The 25,752-nt window shown below is 38.8% G+C and overlaps 2 protein-coding genes across 4 annotated transcripts in view; one reads left to right on the top strand and one right to left on the bottom strand.

The window, feature by feature from the left end:
- Nucleotides 1–25,752, bottom strand: part of CENPP (centromere protein P) — a 238,588-nt gene that overhangs the window by 50,457 nt on the left and 162,379 nt on the right. The window lies entirely within an intron of this gene.
- Nucleotides 1–25,752, top strand: part of ECM2 (extracellular matrix protein 2) — a 41,880-nt gene that overhangs the window by 8,481 nt on the left and 7,647 nt on the right. The window contains exons 2-9 of one of the 3 annotated variants that reach the window (XM_027550302.1): nucleotides 2,580–2,892; nucleotides 5,402–5,590; nucleotides 8,181–8,768; nucleotides 11,006–11,121; nucleotides 13,131–13,266; nucleotides 18,643–18,800; nucleotides 20,971–21,110; nucleotides 24,652–24,978. In XM_027550302.1, coding sequence (XP_027406103.1) covers nucleotides 2,604–2,892; nucleotides 5,402–5,590; nucleotides 8,181–8,768; nucleotides 11,006–11,121; nucleotides 13,131–13,266; nucleotides 18,643–18,800; nucleotides 20,971–21,110; nucleotides 24,652–24,978 — 1,943 coding nt within the window. In that variant the 5' untranslated portion in view covers nucleotides 2,580–2,603. The remainder of the gene's footprint in view (nucleotides 1–2,579; nucleotides 2,893–5,401; nucleotides 5,591–8,180; nucleotides 8,769–11,005; nucleotides 11,122–13,130; nucleotides 13,267–18,642; nucleotides 18,801–20,970; nucleotides 21,111–24,651; nucleotides 24,979–25,752) is intronic. The other 2 variants (XM_027550304.1, XM_027550303.1) reach the window with 2 other exon arrangements.

Here is a 25,752-nt window from a genome sequence, read left to right as displayed (position 1 = left end):
TCTGAGCATTCTGCCTGATGCCCTTTGCAGTACAGGTTCTCCGCTATGACTGGTGGACACACAAAGTCTGTCCAGTATTTTCTAGCCCAAAGAATTATTTTTTTTTTTTTTGTCATTCATGGTAGTTCTTTCTTCAGTGTTGAGTAGTCTGCTCATACAAATGTGTTAATCAGTACTCAGCTGAAGAACTGGCATCTTTGGAAGGCTTTCTCAGGGTTGCTCTCACCTCTCTGTGCTCTGCTCTGCAAATTCTTGCCTCTCTGGGACCCCAGGTTTTGTTTCTTCAGCTCTAGGAGATTGTGAGGCTCTGTTTGGGTCTTCACCCTTGGCTTCAGCCTGGGAAGGAACTCCCTCTAGGCAGTGCGCAGGAGGTTAATTTGCATGTTCCCCCTCTCAGAGATTTCTGTTTTGTGCTACTCCATGTTTATGGTCTGAAAAAGTATTCATTTCTCAAACTTGTTTTTCAGCTTTATCATGTACTGGGCCCTGTGCTGCTCTTAAGACCAGCTGATTAAAAGTTAGTTTGTTTCTCTTACCTCTTTATAACTGGTATCCAGTTCAGTTCAGTTCAGTCGCTCAGTCGTGTCCGACTCTTTGCGACCCCATAAATCGCAGCACGCCGGGCCTCCCTGTCCATCACAAACTCCCAGAGTTCACTCAGACTCACGTCCATAGAGTCAGTGATGCCATCCAGCCATCTCATCCTCTGTCATCCCCTCCTCCTCCTGCCCCCAATCCCTCCCAGCATCAGAGTCTTTTCCAGTGAGTCAGCTCTTCACATGAGGTGGCCAAAGTACTGGAGTTTCAGCTTCAGCATCATTCCCTCCAAAGAAATCCCAGGGCTGATCTCCTTCAGAATGGACTGGTTGGATCCCCTTGCAGTCCAAGGGACTCTCAAGAGTCTTCTCCAACACCACAGTTCAAAAGCATCAATTCTTTGGTATTCAGCCTTCTTCACAGTCCAACTCTCACATCCATACATGACCACTAGAAAAACTATAGCCTTGACTAGATGGACCTTTGTTGGCAAAGTAATGTCTCTGCTTTTTAATATGCTATCTAGGTTGGTCATAACTTTCCTTCCAAGGAGTAAACATCTTTTAATTTCATGGCTGCAGTCACCATCCGCAGTGATTTTGGAGCCCCCCAAAATAAAGTCTGACACTGTTTCCACTGTTTCCCCATTTATTTCCCATGAAGTGATGGGACCAGATGCCATGATCTTTGTTTTCTGAATGTTGAGCTTGAAGCCAACTTTTGCACTCTCCACTTTCACTTTCATCAAGAGGCTTTTTAGTTTCTCTTCACTTTCTGCCATAAGGGTGGTGTCATCTGCATATCTGAGGTTATTGATATTTCTCCTGGCAATCTTGATTCCAACTTTTGTTTCTTCCAATCCAGAGTTTCTCATGATGTACTCTGCATATAAGTTAAATAAGCAGGGTGACAATATACAGCCTTGACGTACTCCTTTTCCTATTTGGAACCAGTCTGTTGTTCCATGTCCAGTTCTAACTGTTGCTTCCTGACCTGCATACAGATTTCTCAAGAGGCAGGTCAGGTGGTCTGGTATTAGTTTGCTACTGTTCTTATATGATGAAATTATGCTGCTTCCTTCCCAACAAAGAAAATTATAACAATAAAAGAATAGAATAGAAGAGCTGGGAAAATAAGTTTCGGATGACGTTAGTCACAGAATGACTTGGCAGACAAGTGGAGAGAAATCTCCCAAGTAACCTCTGGAAACCTACAACACAGCGGTCCAGAAAGGGGCTGGCAAATTACTGTAGGGGCTAAGTCTGACTCACTGCCTGTTTTTGGAAATAGAGTTCTACAGGAACACAGCCATACCCACTTGCGTACATATTGTCTACTTCCATATTACAAGAGTTGAGTGGAGTAGTTATGACAAAGAATGCACGGCCTGTAAAACCTAAAATATTTACTATCTGGTTCTTTATAGACAGAAGTTTGCTCATGCCTGGTCTATAAAGATAAAGATAAAATACTAAAATTTCTTTGGACTTCCACAGTGGTACAGTGGGTAAGAATTTGCCTGCCAATACAGGGGACATGGGTTAGATCCCTGGACCAGGAAGATTCCACATGCTGAGGAGCAACTAACCCAGCATCCCACAACTACTGGGCTGGTGCTCTAGAGCCCACGAGCCACAGCCTCCCCAGAGCCTTCCCTAGAGCCTGCACGCCACAACTACTGAGCCCGTGTGCTGGAACTACTGAAGCCTGAGCACCTAGAGCCTGTGCTTCGCCACAAGAGAAGCCAATGCAATGATAAGCCTGTGCACTGTAATGAGCAGTAGCCCCCGCTCACCTGCAACTAGAGAAAGCCTGCATGCAGCAACAAGGATCCAGTGCAGCCAAACCAAAACAAAAACCTTTGATTCTGACAGAAAAATTCTAAATTCTGACTTGGCAATAATAGTATAGCATTGAGCCCATATATCTATGTTTTATTTCTCAGAGACTTGCTGCTGAGGGATATAGGCAATTATAAGCCAATTTTCAGAGGTAAAAAATTTAGTCACTAACTCCAAAATTCCATTTCATTTTCATCCTAGGAATCAAATGGTGAAAAAGAAAGCATGAAGTTTTCAAGCTTGTATTGTTTTCTTCTGCTTCTCATTTTTCAAACTGACTTTGGACAAAATGAAGAAACTTCTAGGAGGCAAAGAAGGAAGATGTATCATAGAAGACTGAGAAAAAGTTCCTTGTCCACCCACAGATCTGTTAGACAGCCTGGAATTCAGCAGATGAAGACAGTTACACCTGCAGCAAAACTTCCCATAATTAACTTGGATTACAGTATTGAGGAAAATTTTGAATCTTTTTTAAGTGTTCCTGGAGTAGAATCAAGCTATAATGTGTTACCAGGTAAGCAAATAGTAGGAGAGAGGAAGAGAGAGAGAAGCTCCATGAAGAAAATTTTTAAAAACTCAAGTTATTATCTTTTAATTTAATCTATAAAGATAAATTTTGAAGTAATTAAAAATCATTTATAGAATATACTTATAAAATTATTGGAAAAAAGAAAAACATTACTTATTCCACAACTATATTTATAAAACCATACATACTATTTGGTTTATTATTTCCAGTCTGTTTACTATGCCATGTATTTTAAATAGTTGTAATCCTACTATAGTAATATACATGTCATTTATCATGATAGGTTATCTAGGATATAGAAATAAATGATTCAAATGAGTCTATGAACTCATGGCTATTAAATATTTTCAAACAAATATGAAGTTAAGCCACTGAATTTATTTTATATAGATCAAATTACAGAATTTTTTTCCTGAATTTTTAAAGTTTGAAAAGATTGGAAATTCTTCCAAAGATTTCAACTAGGCATTTTAAACACTAATATGTAATGGTCCGCATTTTTCCAGGTTTGGAAGGAAAAAGTAATTATATTTTACGTATGTTATCATTACATAAAACTCTCAGAAGACAAAAGAAAATATCACCACATAATGTTCTGTGACCAATACTTCATATTTGTCTCAAGAGAACCAAATACTTTTAAATGATGTTATTTCCATGAAGCTAACAGAAATAACATACAATTATGATGAAAATAGACAATTTAGGTCATATTTACAACATGATTGGAGAGAAGAGTCTCAAGGCAGGGAATCTAAAATGATAATTATAGTGTACCCATAACTCTTAAAGAATGATGAAGTCAATTTCTCTAATTATGTGGAAAGATATCTAAGCTATAATAACAGAAAATAAAAAGACTGAAAAGCAGTATCCATAATGTGATCTCAAATCTGTTTTAAAAATATACAATATAGGGTGATGTGTATAAAGTACAAACAATGTATACTAAACATTTCTAAATTGTCCTAAAATGTTTTCCAGTGGTCTGGAAAACAGACTTTTAAAAAATTGTGATAAAACACACATAACATAAAACTTGTCATTTAACCATTATACAGTGTACAATTCAGTGACATTTAGTATATTCACAATATTGTACAACCATCACCACTACCTAGTTCCTGAACATTTTCTTCACCCTAAAAGAGAACTGCATACATATTAAGCACTTACTCCCCATTTTCTTTTCCCACCCCTCCCCACCAAGTCCCTGGCAATCACTAATCTTTCTGTCTCTATGAATTTGTCTATTCTGTATATTTAATATGAAAGGAAGCCTATAATACGTAGCCTTTTGTGTCTGACTGCTTTCACTCAGCCTAATGTTTTCAAGGTTCATTCATGTAGTATGTACTTCATTCTTTTTTATGGCTGAATAATATTTCACTGCAGAGAAACACCACGTTTTGTTTATCCTTTCATCCACTGATGGATATAACTGTGCTGTTTCCACCTTTTGGCTACTGTGAATAGGACAGCTATGAATATTTGTGTACAAGTTTCTATCTGAATTCCTGTTCCCTTGCATATAAACCTAGAGATGAATAGGGCTAACACAGTGGTGAAGGAGAGAAGGAGACAAATGTGAGCTCTCACTTGAGGGGACAGTGGCTCATCAAATGGAGAAGAGTTATTAGGACTAACATTAGGATTAGAAGGAAAACATCACCTCTAATATTCAAATTGGCTGTCTAATGGCCTGCTTAGTTGGCACACTTATCCATGTATGAAGAGAGAATAAGATACTAAAACCCACTGTACTGTGCACTTTAAAAGGGTATTAGAACTGTATTTCAACAACACAACAATTCTAAAACCAGAGATAGCTGCAATGTATTATTGAGACTTCAATGCCAGAAGCACCACAAGCACATAGCCTAATTTCACCTCTCCATCTGCACACTGAGAAGGGTACAGTGTGGGCTGGCTCATCATTAGTGCTGTTCTGGTTCTCTGCTCTCTGGCATGTTATGGAACTATACTGCTTTTTCTCTTCTGAAGTTAGATGTAGCCATATAATTTGCCTTGGTTCAATGTAATTAGATACATTTAGAGCTTGTGTGTTATTTGCAACCTCATATTCCCACTGCTGTGGCCAGCAGGGTAGCCTGCTTGGAGACGAAGCCTATCGTTTGTCTCGACAAACAATATCTACATTGGATATCCAGCATGAACAAGAAATAACTGAGATTTGAGGATTATTTGTCGCCATTATAATAGCTCAGCCATCCTGACAGATGCAGGATGAAAAGCACAATTTAGAGTCAAGTTACCATGAGGAGGTCCACTCAGAGAAGTAAGAGGGCTTGACAGTACACGTGAAAAGCACTTCAAGGGGTTACATATGTAAGATACTTTTACCCTATGTATGAATGAACATATAATGTTATTCTTGTGTGGCTCTATCACTCTGGGCTTCACACTGGGCTCACTTCCATTCAAAGGTGCTAGTGATCAGAGAAGGAATTTAAATGTTACTGTTCTCTTCTAGGAAAGAAAGGACACTGTTTGGCAAATGGGATGATCATGTATAACAAAGCTGTGTGGTCTCCGGAGCCCTGTACTACCTGCCTCTGCTTGAATGGAAAAGTGCTTTGTGATGAGACCAAGTGCCACCCTCAGATGTGCCCCCAAACAATTATACCTGAAGGAGAATGCTGCCCTGTCTGCTCTGATACTGGTACAAATATTTAGCCCAAACAAAATATCACACGTGATTTAGTCTTTAACTTTCATTTGCTTTTATTTCATCACTACCTTAAATTTTATTTTTTTAAAGGATATTTCTTTTTTAAAAAAATACTTGCTTATTTGGCTGTGCCAGGTCTTAGTTGCAGCAGGTGGGTTCTTTAGTCTTTGCTCCTGCAATGAGGGATCTTTTTTAGTCATGGCATGCAAACTCTTAGTGGCAGTGTGTGGGATCTAATTCCCTGACCAGGGATCAAACCTGGGCCCCTTGCACTGGGAGTGCAGTCTGAGCCACTGGACCACCACAGAAGTCCTTATCTTAAAATTTAAATTATGATAAACTAGTCAGCAGGGTACTTAAATATTGGCACAGTGATGACAAACAAGGAAATTACTTGGGAGATTATATCAGAGGAGAGAAATAAAAGACAGTGGTTTTAGAGTTTTAGCTCAATTTGAACTCGGCCCAGATCACATTCCACATTTGACTCTCAGCCTTACAGATGGAGTGACAGAATTTACACAGTAAACAGCTCCCACATTCTTAGTAGGTGTGAAGAGCTCTGTTTAGTTCCTTATATGCGTTGTCTCAATTCAACTCAATGTACCTACAGTTATCAACCCAAATAAAGAACTCAGGGTGAAGAAAGTGGGGAGGGGCTTGCATCTAGAGAGAATAAAGCCCAATTCTCTCAGTCTATGTGCAGTTATTACTGCTCAGGTAATCCTTGGGAAATAAAGGCCATGGCCCAAGAGCAGTGGCTTTCTTTTGTGGTACTGCTGTGCAGAGAAAGATTATATGCTATGAGGTTTTGTTGGCTGCTCACTATCCCTTATCCTATGAGACTGATGGGGCAGAGGACTCTCAAGAAGGAGGCTCAGGATTCCTTCAAGAAAAGCCTAGTCAGTAGCTTATGAAATAAATGTGTGTTAGATAATTTGATGGGAAGGGATAGGGAATAGGGATGTTTTCTATTGCCTATGATTAAGGTAGACTGTTTCCACACACACAGGGTGATCACAGGGTAGCTATCCACGGAAGTCTCCTTCCAAGAAGAACTTCAGGACATTTAGGAACTGTATTTGGTGTAGAGTACCAACTGCTTTGAGAATCTCTGATGGCTCATTGGGTAAAGAATCCGCCTGCAATGTGGGAGACACTGGAGACGCAGGTTTGATCCCTGGGTTGGGAAGATTCCCTGGAGGAGGAAATGGCAACCCACTCTAGTATTCTTGCCTGGAAAATCCCATGGACAGAGGAGCCTGGTGTGCTACAGTCCAAAGGGTTGCAAAGAGTCGGATGCAATGGAGTGACTAAGCACCAATTGTTTTACTCAGATAATATAACTTTTAAAAAAGTGTTAGAAAATAAAAGTGTTTAATGAAACTGACACCTTGGGAGATGAAACACAAGGTTTATAAAGGCAAGATCCAGAAATGCTCAGATATTTTTCAAAACTTGAACTACTGTTCTTGAAAAATACTGTGGTTATTTTGGAAAAATAAACTTGGATACACAGGAAAGATTTTAAATGTTTCAATATGATAGCTTTAGTTTCCTTTTGCTAATTTTTTCCTATTCTCCTTTTGCATGTTTGTCAAGAGATGTGAAAAAAATAACTCACAGACTTTATAATATATACTGAATTGAAATTTCAAGTAATTATTTCAAATAATTACATTTTGAGTTCTTTTTTGGGGTGATTTATGTATGGTATTAAATAAGATCATGGAAATGATTAAGTAAATTTTTATATTTTGATGAAAGAAAATCTATGTACTGAGCTTATTTTTCCCTTAAAAACTCTTCATTCAGAGGGTCTGGTCTGTGTCAAGTCTTCCCTGATCTCTGCCAAAGATAATAACAATTAAATACAAATGTAGATAAACTTTCTACTATAATATATTATGTTATCATCATGAAATAATAAAAAATACTCTATGCATATGTCTAGGTTAAGAAAGTATCATTTAAGTACAGAACATCTTCCATAGATCTCAAGCAGTAAACATGATTTAAGTACAGAGTCTGGGAGGAAAAGAGAAGATGATTTTCTATAATTCTGAATTTCAGAGGATACTTTTAGGCACATGGAGCTGAAAGAAAATCAGACAAATATAATAAAAGCCGATTTCATTATCATAAACAAGTAAAATATACACCTGCTTCATGTTTTTATGTCTGACAGTGTACAAATTCTTACATTATCAATAACCCCAATTAACTGAACAGTATCTATTATAAAGGCATCACATCTGATTATTTTATAATCTCACAATAGGACTGCTTACCATTTTGTAACATATGGTAATATTATTCCCTCTTTAGTCATCAGATAGCATGATACCTTAGTAAAATAAGGCTCATAAAGCAAATAAGAATTGCCTATAACATCTTACAAAACACAAATAACATTCATTTATTTCTACTAAAATTATTCAAGCAAAAACTACAAATGCATTTCATGTTTAAATTGCACTCATATTCCTGGAGGGAATAATATTTACTAACCTAATTTTCACTATGATTTTTCCTTTCATTAATACCACAACTTGCCCTTGCTGTCTTATTTCGTGGTCAGTAGCCTCCTATTTGCTACTCAGTGGTACAGCATTAAATGACAGAACTGAATTTTCTGGTGATTCTTCAGAACAAAGAGAACCTACCAATTTACCTCATAAGCAACAGTCACCTCCTTGGGAGGAAATGAATCGAGCACTGAGAAAAGAGGAACTTCAACTTGAGGAGGATGAAGAAGAAGTCAAACAAGATGAAAATAGGGAGCAAAAGAAAAAGACTTTTAGACCTGGAGACTGGGGGAGACCTATCAATGAGGGACAGAGCAGAGAAGGGAAAGCGCAGAGGCCTGAAGAGGAGGGGAGGCAGGCCCATCAACACAGAAACCCAGCAAGGGAGAATGAGGAAGACGATGATGAGGAGGAGGAAGACGATGACGATGAGGAGGAAGACGATGACGATGAGGATGAAACCATCAGAGGAGACACGTTCAGGATGCCCCCTCGACTCCCAATCCCAGCTACCCCCAGAGGCATACCGTCTCTGCCAAGCATGTGCTCTCTGTCCTACAAAACCATCTCCTGTATCAGCGCTGACCTCACACAAATACCACCGCTAACAGCACCAGAGATTACAAGTCTGGAGCTCATAGGTAAGATGTGGATGTCTGTTTGATTCTGTGGTTACCTCTCATTGCCCTATGAATGTGATATTATAATTTCATAATATAAATGGACCCCAACAGATTAATTTCACAATCTTCAAACATAAAAACTTTGCAGAAGAGATAGGTGTTTACTACAGAAAAGCACCATCAGGTATAATGCAAATTCCTCCAAATCAAATCATGATGTCCCATTGACTTTTTTCCTAAAATCAGCTTTATGAGGTGTAAGTTATATTCAGTAAAAAAATTGTTAGTGTGTTATTCTTTAAGTTTTGGCAAATGCATAGTCATACAGTCACATATTCAAGGTATAACATTTTCATCACCTCACCAAATTCTCTCATGTCCCTTCTTTCACCAGCCCTGATGTTTTCTGTCTCTAGAGTAGCTTTTCTAGGATGCCACAGAAATGCATACAGTGTGGAGCCTTTTCAGTTGGAATTCTTTCACTTACCATAAAACTTCTGAGAGCTATTCAGGTTCTTGTGTTTATCAACAACTTGCTCCTCCTCACTTTTGAGTGGCATTCCATTGTTTGGATGGACCACACGTACCAGGTGAAGGACATCTGGATTATTTCCAGTTTGGGGCAATTATGCAACAGTTGCTATAAAGATCCATATATGGATGCTTGTGTGGACTTAAGTTTTCTTTTTCCTAGGGCATATACCCAGGAGTGGATTGCTGAATGATACAGTAAAAGCAGGTTTACCTTTATAAGAAATGGCCAGACTTCCTTAAAATGGCTGTGAGACTCCTTCCAGCAATATCACAGCGTCCCTGTTGCTTTCCCCCTGATTTTAGCTACTTGGTAGGCATGACGTGATCCAGACTGTTTGCTCATGTTCTTAAAGGGTCAAGAAGAGCTCTGAGTAGAGGACCGGCAGGACAGATATGTGTGTGAGGCTGGCTGGTGTGGAGACTGGGACAGTGAACGAGTCTTGGCGATAAGGCCACGCTGGGCATGGCTCTTAAGATGGAGGGCTGAGAGAATCTGAGTGGGGTTTCAGACGTGTCTTGGGAGAAGTAACAGAAATAAACTACCATAGAAATAATAAATGATCATATAAATACTCAACTGACACAGCCTGACTCCTTAGTCAGGACAGCCAGTTTACAATAGGACACTTCAGGTATTATGGCCTTCCTGATGCTAGGCTTATATGATCTCCTAAGGAATTACTCTTATGCTGAGAGCTTCCTTTTTTAGCAACACCCCCTCCTTCTGTAGCCTAACTGCTAGGTGTGCTCTGCCATTAGACAAACTATTAATCTGTGAAGGTAGAAAATCTTACGAAAGATGATGTGTGCTCAGTTACACTATCCTGGTTTTATAAGAAAGCTACCACATGGTTTTTATAGTACTCACCATTTCTTGGGCTTCCCTATTGGCTCAGTGGTAAAGAACTGACCTGCAATGCAAGAGCCACAGGAGACGTGGGTTCAATTCCTGGGTTGGGAAGGTACCCTGGAGAAGGAAAATGGCAACCCACTCTAGTGTTGTTGCCTGCAGAATCCCATGGACAGAGGAGCCTGGCAGGTTACAGTCCATGGGGTCACAAGAGTTGGACACGACTTAGCGACTAAACCACCACCATTTCTGTTAAGCTCATTCTCTGGGTATAAAATCACTGACTACTATATTTAACTAAATGTCAAACAAAACCCCATAAATTAAAGCATGCAGGAACTTTTATAGATTGAAGTCATAGAATTTTAACATTAGATCTGGTAGCAATCTGAGAAATAATCTCCTCAAACTTCTTATTTAGAGCAAACTGATGCTTGGAGAAGGTAAGTTACTTGCCCAAGATTTCATTAAAAAATATTTCTGGTCCAGAGTCTAAGAAGTGTCAATAGGAAAATATGAAGAACTATAAAATTCAGTTTCTATAGTACCTTCCACAACACATCTTTGTTGTAAAATGCATATTGCTAACAGAATTGTCTGGCAACCCACATTCTGGCTGTTTTAAGCAGCTTCATCTAAACATGATGTACTACAGCAAGACGGGTCCTCAGAGTGAAAATTTTGACCGCATGTAATAGTCTAGTCTCAGTCTTTTATTTTTTTCTAAATACTCATTTATTATATAACATTGTCCTTGCTCTAAGGACTGTGTTTTCCTCTAGATAAAGCTCTCTTTTGCTATCTATGCATGTACATGTATATATGTATTTACAGGCACATAGGCCTAAAACATAATTGCTGTGTGTCCTAGACAATTCCATCACCTCCATTCCGGATGAAGCATTTAATGGATTACCGAATTTGGAAAGGCTTGATCTGAGCAAAAATAATATCACCTCTTCAGGCATAGGTCCAAAAGCATTCAAGGTAAATATGTACTATGATTTCTAAAAGTCCACTTGGATGGCTTTCTCATTAACTGTACTGATAATGGGTGGAGATGGAGAAGGAAAGAAAAGTATGTTCTTTTTTGTTGTTGCACTGGGTCTTTGTTGCTGCATGTAGGCTTTTCTCTAGTTGCAGTGAGCAGGGGTTACTCTGTTGTGGTGTGCTGGCTTCTCTTGTTGCAGAGCTCAGGCTGTAGGCATGCGAACTTCAGCAGCTGCAGCACATGGGCTCAGCAGCTGTGGTTCAAGGCTCTAGAACACAGGCTCAGTAGTTGTGGTGCATGGGCTTAGTTGCCATGCAGCATGTGGGATCTCCCTGGACCAGGATTGAACCTATATCCCCTGTATTGGCAAGTGGATTCTTATTCACTGCACCATCAAAGAAGTCCCAGTAAAATGTTTTAAAGGAGTTTTTGTCAAAGAAATTTTCTTCTCTGATATCCCTAAACTGTATCCAAGTTATATCTTGAATATACTTGGTTGTTTTACAAATTTCTGTTTTTTCTATGCTTTGTCCTTAACGCACCCACAGTTGCATCAATGACAAAACTAATGTTTAGAATTTATGGAAGAGTTTCTTCCCAAGTACCTGAAAACATGTTGAAATATGGTCTCTTAGTATGTGAGGTATTTCTGGGGAAAAAGGAGAGCTTATTTAGAAACTGTTAACATTTTCAGGCCAGCAAGACAAAACTTCCTTATTTTGTGCAGTCTGCAAAATCTGGTAAAGAATACTTCAGCAGGTAGGGTTCTGCAAGAACAAAGAGGCTCAGAAGAAAATTAGCTTGGGGATAGGTTGGGCAGAGAGGGAAAGAGAAAAGCATAGAGTAAACTTTGGAAAGAATCAGATTTAACTAAATTTTTTTTCTAAAAGGGAGAAAAGAGAGTAACAAGGACTTTCCGAAAAACAAAGGCAGAAGAAAGGAGGAATTTGTGTGTGCAAACAATTACTCAAAATTGTGTGTGGTTAAAGAAGCCCAAGTAAAATATGTTATATGCCAGGAAGTCAAACTTTATCCCCTTGGATGGTTTTCTTCCACTCTTTGGATAAGTCACTGGCCTCTTACAAGCTTAGTTCCTGGTTCTTATTTACATTCTGGGCTGCAGATGAGAGAGTTCCAGACACTTGGTGTCCACATTCAAGTGAAAGACCTGGAGTCCTGCTTCATGCTAGTTGTCCTTCTGATAGAACAACAGTTGGGACTTGTACATTTTCTCTATTTGATCAAAAAAGAGGACATTGTAGGAAATAACTTGTTTTTTTTGTTTGTTTGTTTTTGGGATTCTCTATCTCATTTCCAAACTGCTGAAATTGACTTTCAGCATCTTTGAAGTAAATCACTCTGCAACTTTGGTAGTGGGGGCTAGTCTGGCCAACAAACATGTAACTACAAATGTGGATATACACTCTCCAGACTGTCAAAACAGTTTGGGTACCATATAGAAATAGTTTGTGATATTTGTGGCATTTAATTTTGATGAATTTCCACAATAGTTAGTGCTATTTCATGACTGTTTCTGCTTAGTACAGATAGAAAACTGAGGTTTACAAACACATTGAAAGGATTCAAACTGCTATATTGTTAGTATCGATGACAGATTCAGATTACTGCATGATTTAATAAATTTTGACTCTACTGCTGAGAAGGCAAAAACATAAGATCTAGGAAAATATGGCTGGTCCAGTGGTGATAGGAACTTTCTCCTGTCACAGTAAAATATGACTTAAAATATAAGTCACAGTAAAAATATGGATGAGTATGATACAAAATCACCAAATGTGGTTTGCTGAAAATACCAGGGAATAAATGCTATTAACAGGATCAACATCTACCTGGCAGGGAGAATTGGGGATTCATGCCTAAGCCTGAATAAACTGAAAGTTTGTGAAACTTTAGTAACTACTGCAAACTGACTATTAAATAATATATATGACTGCATTTCTGTGACAAGATAAATAAGTAATTTTGAGATTTGCCTTTTTTGAAGTTTCTAAAGAATTTAATGCGCTTAAATATGGATGGAAACAATTTGGTAACGATTCCTTCAGAACTACCATCTACATTAGAAGAACTCAAAATCAATGAGAACAAGCTGCAGGTTATTGATGAAGAAAGTTTATCAGGTACTTAACATTTGACTTTATGACATGTGTCCTTATAATCTTTCTTCTATAGTTGTATGGAAATTTTATTTGCAATATTGCTAAGTGAATAGCTAATAAAAAGTTTTTAGTTCATGTTACCATTTAAGTTGATAAAACTTATTTTAACTATTGATTGGTGAAACTTTAAAAAATGTATTTTAAACTGCCTGTTGTCTTTAAAAAGTATTCTATAAATAAACTTTCAATGATTTCAGGTTTTCATCATTTATAATACAATAACTGAACAACAAGTCCATAATGTCCTAAGAGTTATACTAACATTCCCCAAATAGCCATGTGTTCTTATCCTATATTTGTACTGTTTTTGGTATTGGTGATAACATGATGGTGTTAATGGTGATAATACCATGGCTTGTTTAAATGGTCTCCTTTATCACCCTTAGATGCTCAATATACCCCATCCACAATTCCATCACATCCAAACATTTTGCTATTTTAACATGTCATGGTTTGGCACATGAGAATCATATATAAAATATAAGTAAATGGGGATGTGAGGTTTTGAGGGGCTATTCTAAAATCAAAGCAAACATAAACTTTAGCACATGCACTATATACGGCAGTCACTTTGGCTTTAATAGTCTTGTTCCCCCGAGAGTTGCTCTGTCACTCCTGGCACTTGTGTGTTATCGAGGTGCATGTGCCCCACAAGGCAAGACAAATGATGTGCATGGGTATGTGGTTGCCAGGTCAGCCTGGCTTTCCCATGGATGGGCTGAAGTGAAGGTGCCCCACATTTTGTTCATTTGATACAACTGATATTCACTCTTCTTAAGACTATTTCTGGACTGAGCTGGATAACTGAGGTTGTCATATTATGAACTCAAGATAAATAAGGTAGTATTACATTTGCCTTTTCAAGAATTCTAGCTAATGTTGTTGATTAGATTATATGCTTCTTTAAGACAAAGACTGTCTAATTTTTCTTTTTATCTTCCTACCAGTCTAGTGTAGCTCTTGAGGTATAGAGTTATAGTGCTTAACTTTTGTTTATTTGATCTGAACTATACTTATGATGTTAGTGTTGATTACCCAACCTTTATTCCTTTAAAATGGGGAATTTACTCCTCAAAAAAATTCATAAGGACAAAACACTTCTGGTGATAGGAAAAAAACAATAATGAAAATTGCCAAATCTGAGGATGACAGAGTTATGGAAATACTCTATTTCCAGATGGATTTCAGGGTACACGTGAAAAACATTAACAAAATTTGAAGGGCTTTTGTCATATGGAAAAGACATTAGAAAGTTCAACTTCTAGCTGCGAGGTGAAACAGACCAAAGGAACACAATTTAGGACAAATGTACTAATGGGCTACATGTGAACTACATGTGAGATGGTATTTCTAGCAGAGCTATCAAAATGGCATGCTTTAAGTCCTTGTTTGGGAAGTATTCTCTCGCATTCCTATAACTGCTTCTCCACTCACATCCACCTCTCCCTCATGAAAAAGTTTCCATATTCCCAGAGGGCTAACTGTGGTCCAGGGTGACCTAGCCTCCCCTGCCCATCTCCACAGTCTGAGTACCTCATATGCCTCAGCTCCTTGCAGGTGACCAGTGAGGAGGCTCTGCACTGTCATCTTGCCCAGCGAAGCCTCTGTAGGCTTTGTGTCCTGAAGGCTCCTCTTCTGTTTAGCCTGTGTTCTTAGCCCCACTCCAGTGCTGGTCCTTCGGTACTGGCTTCTTAGCTCTGCTCCAGTGTTGGCACCTTTGGTACTGAGTTCTCTTTCACCTGCTGCAGCCACTGCAGCTCCTCAGCTCCTGTGAGTCCCACTGTTGTGGATGGTCAGGCTGGCTGGCAGTGAGCAAGGCAAGCCCAAAACAAAGGCCACTGCCAGCGCTGTGACACTGCTTTTCTGGGTGGAAGCCCCTGGGCTGACTATCAGTGGCCTGCAGCACTTCGGTTACCTCCCTCATGACCTTTCCAGGTTTTATATATTAATGTATAGTTCCAGGGAAGTGGGAAAGACGGCACTTCATGGAAAGTAATACATGCAAAAGTGTAAAAAACAATCTAGATGCTATGGGAAAAACATTTCAGTTTCATAAATCTTAGATGCAGGCTATGATAAGGAGTGAAGAACAAAAGATGATGTGAAAAGATGAGAAGGAACCACACAACGGAGAGCTATACACGCTATGCCAAGGTGCTAGGAGGCTATCCAGGATCTACTGGGAGACCTGCATACCCACTCTAGAGAAAAGGAAGGTCTTAAAAGAGAAGGTGGGGCTTCCTTGGCAGCTCAGTGGTAAACAATCTGCCTGCCAATGTAGGGGACATGGGTTTGATCCTTGGGTCGGGAAGATCCCCTTGAGAAGGAAATGGGAATCTACTCTAGTATTCTTGCTTGGGAAATCCTATGGACAGAGGAGCCTGGTGGGCTACAGTCTGTGGAGTCGCAAGAGAGTTGGACATGACTTAATAACTAAACAACAACATCAAAAGGGAAGGTGAAGCTAGAAGGGGGAGAGCAGAAGAAAACAGGACATACTAAAAAATGTTCCTGTCTTCATTAATGATGACAACAAACCAAAATCCATGATCATGGTGTCATTTCTAGCAATGATGGCGTGTGGCTATCCACTCAGAATGACTGTACATTAATGCATAAGATCATGAATTTGCATTATTGTGTTTCTCTCTCTTGTGAGCTCATGTAATAACCACTAGTCTACTTCTATCACCTGTTTTTCTCTGAAAAAAGTTCTCCATTCCCAAACCTCAGCTATGTTCTAGATAAATATGCTTGGATTCTCAGTACCTTTAGTTGTGGAATTGGTTATATAAAGAAATAGAATCATGTATCATAATTTAATAATTGGCCTCCACACTTCCTTTCTGCCCTTCAGTTGATATTAAATACCAGCAGATTAGTATTTTGTCATGCTGTTCCCTGGCCAGAGGCTTCTCACTGCCCAGAAGGAAAGTCACACCTTATTTTCTGGTGCATGAAGGCCCTGCCCAGCCTACCTCTGTCTTCTCCACAACCTTCATCCTCTCTTACAGATGGGCCACTCTAGGGCTGATCTCTTTCCTACTCCTGAGCACAACCATGTGGGCTCATACCTCCATGTGTTCACCTGGCTGCCTCACCCTCCCATTTCTACCTATGTCTTTCTATCTTGAGAGTCTAGCTCCACTCACACTTCCGTACCCCTCAGGTCTACACTGCCATCTTCTCCTTGTCATGTTCTAGAACCTATGAGGTACTTGTGATGGCAGTGTCTTTTGTTTTCACTTTAGACTATGTCTTACTTCTCTGCATGCCTAAGAGTAGGATCTAAGTTGCACAGACCGTATCAGCGCAATATCCATGACTCGAATTGAATATGAAAACATCCGCTATTCTGAAAATTTTGGCCACTGAACAAACTCCAAAGTTACACCCTGAGTGTCTGACTCAGATGCCTCTGGGTATCATCACTGCTAAGCTGTCCATTCTCCTCTAAGTTTCCAATTGATTTGGTCATACCACTCCAGAGACCTGAAGAAACAATTTAGAAAGAAACTTGTTTGTATAAAGGCCTTTCTTGGTAGATCAATCTGAATGTGTGGAATTTTTAGTCATTCTTTCAAAATGTCCATCTGGCTTCACTCTGCCAGGAAGTGAACACTGCAATGGGAATTTACTGCTGTAATTCCCTTGTTCAAAGACTCAGGGTTTACCAGGCAAGAGTGCTCCTTTTGTGTCCTGAAAAAAGGAACCACCCATTGCATTACACTCTCTGTACCTCCCTGGTTATGCCACCATTTCATACCTATCTGTCTTTGCAAATACTTCATTGCCACCTCTGGGTGGTGTCCTGCTCCCCCACCTCCTTCTTCTGACTTCTGTTCATTATACAAACGCTCCTTTCCATACTGTACATTCTTAACTCCCTTTCTCAAAGATTAATTGACCATAAATGTGTGGGTTTATTTCTGGGCTCTCTATTCTGTTCCATTGGTCTCCAGGTCTGTTTTTGTGGTAGTACCACACTGTTTCAATTACTGTAGCCTGAAAACAGGGAGTGTGATCTATCCAGCTTTGTTCTTCTTTTTCGATTGTTTTCGCTATTTGAGATCTTCTGCACTTCCATACAAATATTACACTTACGTGTTCTAGTTTTGTGAAAAATGCCATTGGTATTTTGATAGGGATTGCACTGAATCTGTAGACTGTCTTTTTAGGCAGTATAGTAATTTTAACAGTATTAACTCTTCTAGTTTATGCACATGGAATATCTTTCTGTTTGTCTGTGTTGCCTTCAATTATTTTTTCATCAGTGTCTCATAGTTTTCTGAGTACAGGTCTTTTACCTCCTTGTTTACATTTATTCCTAAGTTTTTATTCTTTTTGAGGCAATTGGAAATGGGGCTGTCTTCTTAATATTTCTCTTTCTGATAGTTTATTGCCAGTGTATAGAAGCTCAACAGATTTCTGTGTATTAATTTTGTATCCTGAAACTTTACTGAATTCATGTACTAGTTGTAATAGCTTTTTGGAGGCAGTCTTTACAATTTTCTATACATATAGTATCATGTTGTCTACAGTGACAATTTTACTTCTTCCTTCCCAACTTGGATTCCTTTCTTTGCCTTGTCTGATTGCTATGGCTGGGACTTCCAGCATTATGTTGAATAAAAGCAGTAAGATTGGGCATCCTTGTCTTATTCCTGATTTTAGAGGATATGCTTCGAGCTTTTCACTTTTGAGTATGATATTGGCTGTAGGTTTGTCATATATGTTGAGGGATGTTCCCTCTATACCCACTTTGTTGAGTCTTTACATAAATGGATATTGAATTTTGTCAAAAGCTTTTTTTGCCTCTATTGAGGTGATCATATGACTTTTATTTGTCAATTTGTTAATGTGGTGTATCACACTGATTTATTTGTGGATATTAAGCCATTCTAGCATCTCTGAAACAAGTCCCACTTGATTACAGTTTATGATCCTTTTAATGTATTATTAAATTTGGTTTCCCAGTATTTTGTTAGTTATTTTGCATATATGTTTTTCAGTGATATTTGCCTATAATTTTCTTTCTTTCTGTGGTGTTTTTTGGCTTTGGTATGAGGGTTACAAACTTTCATCATACAACACAACAGTGATTTCTCTACAGGCGTGTCTCTCCTGAACCATGCAGTCAGCACTGAGTCCTGGCTGAACTGAACATTTGTTGTGCAAATGTGAAGAGTACTTGGGAAAAGGCTCTATGGGGGGATTCAAAGAAAGAAGCTATAACATTAGTCGTCCAAATAAAGTGAACATCTCACATGAAATTTTGAAAGCCTATAGAAATTGCATGTTTTTAAATCATAATATCACAATAATTTTTTTTTATAGACTTAAATCAATTGGTCACTTTAGAATTGGAAGGAAACAATCTCAGTGAAACCAATGTCAATTCCTTAGCTTTCAAACCTTTGAAGAGCCTATCCTACCTGCGTCTGGGAAGAAATAAATTTAGAATTATACCACAGGGTCTTCCTGCTTCTATTGAGGTACCAATATTTTCTTTATAATGTTTTATACTTTAAATATAGCACACAATGACAAAACAAACAATATATTTTAAAAGATTATCGTGATGCATATTAAACTGAGTCATTCTGGTGCTATAAATAAAATTTATTATAATTTGAGTACTGTTTTCAAACAATACAAAATTATGAATCAGAATTATTACTACTAGTAGAGAATCTTGGTAAAGTGAAAATTGGTCTTACTGACAGCTCTTGGGGAGAGAATAGGGAAGATGAACTCAAAGTTCAAACAGAAAGTACAACTTGGAAAAAGCACCTTGATTTGCAAAGTAGTTTAAACTATCTCAAACTGGAAATGTGATGTTCATCTCAGTCTGTTCCACTCAGAGGCCCACCTAGGCTAGCAGTGACCCTGTAAGGATGGACAAGATTTGCAGAGAAGGCTGCTGAGCAGTCCACCCCTCACTCACTTCTCACAGCTTACTAGTTTTGACTAGCACTGTCCGGTGTCCGTCCCCTCTGGATAGACTTCCTGCGGCCCAAGTGTGTGGTCTCCCTTGCTACAACACAGGACACACTTTACTATGGGGGTACTCTGGTGGGGCCTTCCCTGCTGAGTGTACACCCTGACATTCCGCATTAAGAACTGAGGTTTAGCAGATCCAGGTGACCCTTAGGTTACTTCCTCTGAGCTCTATTTCTGTCCCATAAACAATCAGCCAGCAGGATGAAGCTTCATATGGCTGTGAACCCAGTGAGCCAAAAGAGGGCCATCAATCTCAATCTGATACTGCTGCTACACAGCCACCATGCTTCCTCTTCCTCCTATTTGTAGATTAAGACAGGCATTTAGAATTTACCAAAACTGTAAAAATTGAGGTTGCACTCATAACCTAGCTTTACCTCAGAATTACTTGGATTCTAAACAAATACAGATTTTGGGGCCTATACCAGACATGCTAAATCAGGTTCTTTGGAGAATGGGGTCAACAATTTATTGTTTTTTTTTTTTTTAAATAAAATTTTAAATAGATAATGCATGCACACAGTAAAACACACACACACAACACTTGAATAGTACAAAAGAGCAGTGTGTCTCCATTCCATGTCTGACACTCCCATCTCTGGTTTCTCTTTCTAAAGACCCTCTTACTAGCTTCTTGGGAGCTGTTGTCCATGCATGTATGTACACTCTGAACCCTTTCAACGCACCACTTCACACGTGCAGTTTCAACGTATAAATGAGTGTGCTCTGTTAATTTAAGTTGGAATTTATACTTTAAAAAGCTGACGAGTGATTCTAACCTACAATCAAGTTTAGGAGCCACTAATAAGAGTTCACCCCTAAATAGGTATGAAGCAGAACACTAAAATTTACTTTACACAGTTCCAACAATATCAAAATTAAATGACAAAGAGGGGGAAATTACGACAATAGGAATTACTCCAAATATATATACACAAATCATACTTGTGAATTCCAACAAGATTTCTGAGTGACAAATTCCTTGTAAAGTCAAATGAATTTAACTTGAAGGCAGCTAGCTACTGACAACTTACTAATAGTTCTAACTTCACCCTGATGTTAAATGAAGGCTCTTAATGAACTTTTAATTAAAGAAATTATAATACAAACAAACCTTAAAAATGTGAGCCTAAAAAAATTACAGACAGCATGGACTGGCAGGAAACAGGATGACTCTAAGCTGGGGCCAGCAAGCATTCCCTCATGTATCAGCCGTGTAACTTTGCAAACACCTTGCCATCTCTCCAGGCCTGAGTTTTTTCACTACTAGATGCGGATAATTTCTACCTATTTTTTAGTTTCTAGGTCTTTGAAGCCCAAATGAAATAATTTATGTGAATAAGTTTTATAAATTAGAAAGCTTTATACAATTATCATGATATGCTATATCATATCATTTTATGGTTAAAAATAATTAAATTCATTTAATTCCATAACCATGACAGACAGTACACTTTATTTTGCTAGCTAGAAAATCTAACAATGTAAAAAATTAACTCATTTGGAAGAGCTGCAAGACTCTTTCATTAACTAACACTAATGACAACAGTTTATAACATGATTTTAATTCTGTGAACTGAATATATTTTAATTCTGTGAAACTGAATATATTTATCATATCAAGTAATATGAAGAAAAATAAGTCTTTTCTTTTAATTATAGGAATTATACCTAGAAAATAACCAAATTGAAGAAATAACTGAAATTTCTTTTAATCATACCAGAAAGATCAATGTCATTGGATTACGTTATAATAAAATTGAAGAAAATAGAATTGCTCCTTTAGCCTGGATAAATCAAGAGTAAGTACATGCTACAATTTGATGTTCATAGATGAATTCTTTTCCTTTGCCATTACTAAACAGGGTATGAAAATGAATGAGTGAGGAAGATGACAGCATTCTTAGTGAACCTCCCCCTACCAAAAACTTGGTTATTTTCAGAGTTCAAATTGTTCATGATATAACTGATGTTAGGATAGCTATGGTCACTGCTGCTGTGGATAACCTACAATGTACAAGTGCCAAGCCCAAGCAGCATGACCCAAGGTCTGATCACTGTGCTGGTCTGTTGACCTCACAGGCAGTCATGAACTTTAAGTTTGATAATCCTCTACCTGCAGAGAGGATTATAGTCTTTGTAGCTGAAGATGGAGAAGCTCTATATAGTCAGCAAAAACAAGACCTGGAGCTGACTATGGCTCAGATCATCAGTTCCTTATTTCAAAATTCAGGCTTACATTGAAGAAAGTAGGGAAAACCACCAGGCCATTTGGGTATGACCTAAATTAAATCCTTTATGATTATAAGTGGAGGTGACAAATAGATTCAAGAGACTAGATCTGATAGAGTACTTGAGGAACTATGGACAGAGGTTTGTAACACTGCACAGGAGATGTTGACCAAAACCATTCCCCCAAAAAGAAATGCAAGAAGGCAAAGTACTTGTCTGAAAAGGACTTACAAATGGCTGAGAAGAGAAGCAAAAGGCAAAGGAGAAAAGGACAGATATACCCAATTGAATCCAGAGTCCCAGAGAATAGAAAGGAGAGATAGGAAAGCCTTCTGAAGTGAACAATGCAAAAAAATAGAGAAAAACAACAGAATGGGAAAGCAAAAAATAGAGGAAAACAACAGAATGGGAAAGACTAGAGATCTCTTCAAGAAAACTGGAGATACCAAGGGAACATTTGAAGCAAAGATGGGCACAATAAATGACAGAAATGGCAAGGACCTAACAGAAGCAGAAGAGATTAGAAGAGATGTCAAGAATATATAGAACTGTACAAGAAAGGTCTAAATGATTCAAATAACCATGATGGTGTGGTGACTCACCTGGAGCTAGATATCGTGGAGTGTGATATCAAGTGGGCCTTAGGAAGCATTATTATAAACAAAGCTAGTGGATGTGATGGAATCCCAGTGGAGCTATTTCAAATCCTAAAAGAGAATGCTGTTAAAGTGCTGCACTCAATACGCCAGCAAATTTGGAAAACTCAGCAGTGGCCACAGGACTGGAAAAGGTCAGTTTTCATTCCAATACCAAAGAACGTTCAAACTATCATACAATTTGCTCATTTCACATGCTAGCAAGGTAATGCTCAAAATCCTACAAGCTAGGCTTCAACAGTATGTGAACTGAGAACTTCCAGATGTACAAACTAATTTAGAAAAGGAAGAGTAACCAGAGATCAAATTGCCAATATCCGTTGTATCATAGAAAAATCAAGGGAATTCCAAAAACCCCATCTACTTCTGCTTCATTGACTACACTAAAGCCTTTGGCTATGTGGATCACAACAAACAAAAATTCTTAAAGAGATGGGAATACCAGACCACCTTACCTGCCTCCTGAGAAACCTGGATGCAGCTCAAGGAGCAACAGTTAGAACTAGACATGGAACAATGGACTGGTTCCAAATAGGGAAAGAGTACGTCAATGCTGTATACTGTCATCCTGCTTATTTAACTTATATGCAGAGTGCATCATGTGAAAAGCCAGGCTGAATGAATCACAAGCTGGAATCAAGATTGCTGGGAGAAATAACAACCTCAGATATGCAGATGATATAACTCTAGTGTCAGAAAGTGAAGAGGAACTAAAGAGCCTCTTGATAAAGGTGAAAGAGCAGAGTGAAAAAGCTGGCTTAAAACTCTAATTGAAAAACTAAGATCATGGCAACTAGTCCCATCAGTTCATGGCAAATAGAAGGGTAAAAAGTGGAAACAATGACAGATTTTATTTTCTTGGGCTCCAAAATTACTGCAGACTGTGACTGAAGCCAGAAAATTAAAAGACACTTTTTGGAAGGAAAGTTATGACAAACCTAGACAGCATACTAAAAAGCCGAGACAGTACTTTGTCAACAAACATTTGTATAGTCAAAGCTATGGTTTTTCCAGTAGTCATGTATGGATGTGAGAGTTGGACCATAAAGAAGGCTGAGCTCCAAAGAACTTATGCTGTAAATTATGGTACTAGAGAAGACTTTTGAGAGTCCCTTGTACAGCAGAGAGATCAAACCAGTCAGTCCTAAAGAAAATCAACCCTGAACATTCATTGGAAGGACTGATGCTAAAGCTGAAGCTCTAATACTTTGGCCACCTGATGTGAAGAGCCCACTCATTGGAAAAGACCCCGATGCTAGGAAAGACTGAAGGAAAGAGGAGAAGGGGACAACAGAGAATAAGATGACTGGATGGCAACATTGACTCAATGCACATGAGTTTGAGCCAACTCTGGGAGATTGTGAAGGACAGGGAAGCCTGGTGTGCTGCTGTCCATGGAGTCACAAAGAGTCAGAGATGACTTAGAGACAACAATAACAACAATACAGTAAGGAAGCAAGCTGCCCTTCTCCCTTTTTCTCCTCCCTCACCACTAGATTCTATACCACACTGTCTTCATTCCTTGATACTATTTCTCTATCTCAAGTCTTACAAAAGAGACTGAAGAATGCATGACCTGATAGAGGAAGGAAAAAACAGAGCCCACTTTCTTTGAGAGGAATCAATGGTCCCAGGCTGTAGCTCTCAGGGAAGTGCAAAGTGTCGAGGCCTTGCCTGTCAGGAGGGAGATGATTAGCTACCCAGGGAAGCAGGGTCAGGCCCCAGCAGCAGGTGCCATCAGAGCAGATCTGAAGTCATGTCGTGAGGGAATGAGGGATTTGAGTAGCATCGTGGGGATAGGCATGTTTCAGAAGCAGGACAGACATGAAAAGAGACCTTGAGGGCCCTTTAGGTATAGCAGGATGTGGCAGTGGCAGGGCAACCGAGTCTTCAGCAAGTGAAAAATCTTCATGCAGTGGGCAGAAGCTGCAGGTGAGGCTCCTGAAAAAAGCCAGGGAGTTCACCACATTTCCCAGATCTTCTGATTGGTTATCAACTTTTTCTAGATCCCTCATTCTAACCCCAAGTTCCAGATCCCAAGTTATCAGATCAAATGTGGGAGAAGAATGCACAGACCTCTTACTGCTACTTCCTTGCTGGAACCAAAGATGATTGTAGGGATAGGGTTTTGATGTCAGCTAGAACTTTGGACTTTATTTCCAATGTAAGATATGCCTCAGAGATATTTGTGGGCCCTCTTTGGGTCTCAGCATTACCTCTAGGACATCAGTTTCTTCTCTCTCAACTCTGGTGCTTCTCCATAAGACAGGAACTCAAGTAGCTGTTACCCAGGTAAGAGCACTAACCTTGCAGCTAGCCGTCATATAGCCACACTTGCACTGGGAATCATTACTAAACACTGGCATGAAAGCAGACAAGCATCCTGACTGGCTTGTCAAAACTCTGAGCTAACAGTCACTGCCCTGATGCACCCACACTGTTTACTCTCTTCTAGAAATCTAGAATCGATAGACCTCTCCTACAACAAGCTCTACCATGTCCCCTCCTATCTACCCAAGTCGCTGGTGCACCTCGTACTCATCGGGAACCAGATCGAACGCATCCCTGGCTATGTGTTTGGTCACATGGAACCAGGCCTGGAATACTTGTACCTGTCATTTAATAAGCTTGTGGATGATGGCATAGACCGAGTCTCCTTCTATGGAGCTTACCATTCTCTGCGAGAGCTGTTTCTGGATCATAATGAATTAAAATCTATACCACCTGGGGTACAAGAAATGAAAGCACTGCATTTCCTGAGACTGAACAACAACAAGATACGGTAAATTTTGACTTTCTCAAATATCCATTTAAATTGTTATGGGTGAAAAAATCTGATTAAATGATCATGACATAATGTCTGGAATTTAAAGAAAAAGTGACAAGAGGTTGCATCAAACAACACTGGCAAATGTTAATGATTGTTGAAATTGGATGATAGTAAGTACATAAGGATTCATTATAGTTTTTTCCCTACTTTTCTATGTTTGCAAACTTTCATGTAAATTTTTAAAAAAATAGAGTATGATTACATAATATCTAGAATCTTAGAGACACTTTCAAGTGAGACTTCAAGGCCGCATGTTATGGTGCTGTTCCTACCTCCATATGTGATTTCAAACACACTGATCTGTAGAGCACAAAACCTAAGTGTATGCTAACATTAAAATTGCTTGCTTCTATCTAGATTTTTCTGAAAACAAAATTCTGAAAACATTTATTAAAACTCAGTTTCTTCACTTCTGAGGACACATTTTTCTGTGAGTGTTCTGTTTGCTGACTGAGTCATCCCCCCTGCCTAAAAAGTATGAATGTCTCAAGATTAACCTGGGACACATTCTTAGTGCAGCCAATGAGGGTAACAGATCCTTGAGCTCTGTGGTCTGGTCTTTGAAGATTATACTCTTATTCTTTTATCTATCTCTAAAATTCCAAACACAAACTTCTAAAAAGTAAAACAAAGAGTCAAGTTTATAGGGAAGTGGTGGGGATGGGGAGGGCTTTAAAATATTCAGAGTATAATTTTTGGGGGGAAGATAATTTCTAGGTTGTGCCA

The sequence above is a fragment of the Bos indicus x Bos taurus genome, chromosome 8 (genome assembly GCF_003369695.1).
Source record: "Bos indicus x Bos taurus breed Angus x Brahman F1 hybrid chromosome 8, Bos_hybrid_MaternalHap_v2.0, whole genome shotgun sequence".
NCBI lineage: Eukaryota > Metazoa > Chordata > Mammalia > Artiodactyla > Bovidae > Bos > Bos indicus x Bos taurus.
Note: the sequence above shows the minus strand (reverse complement) of the source record. Positions and strands in the feature narration are given on the sequence as shown.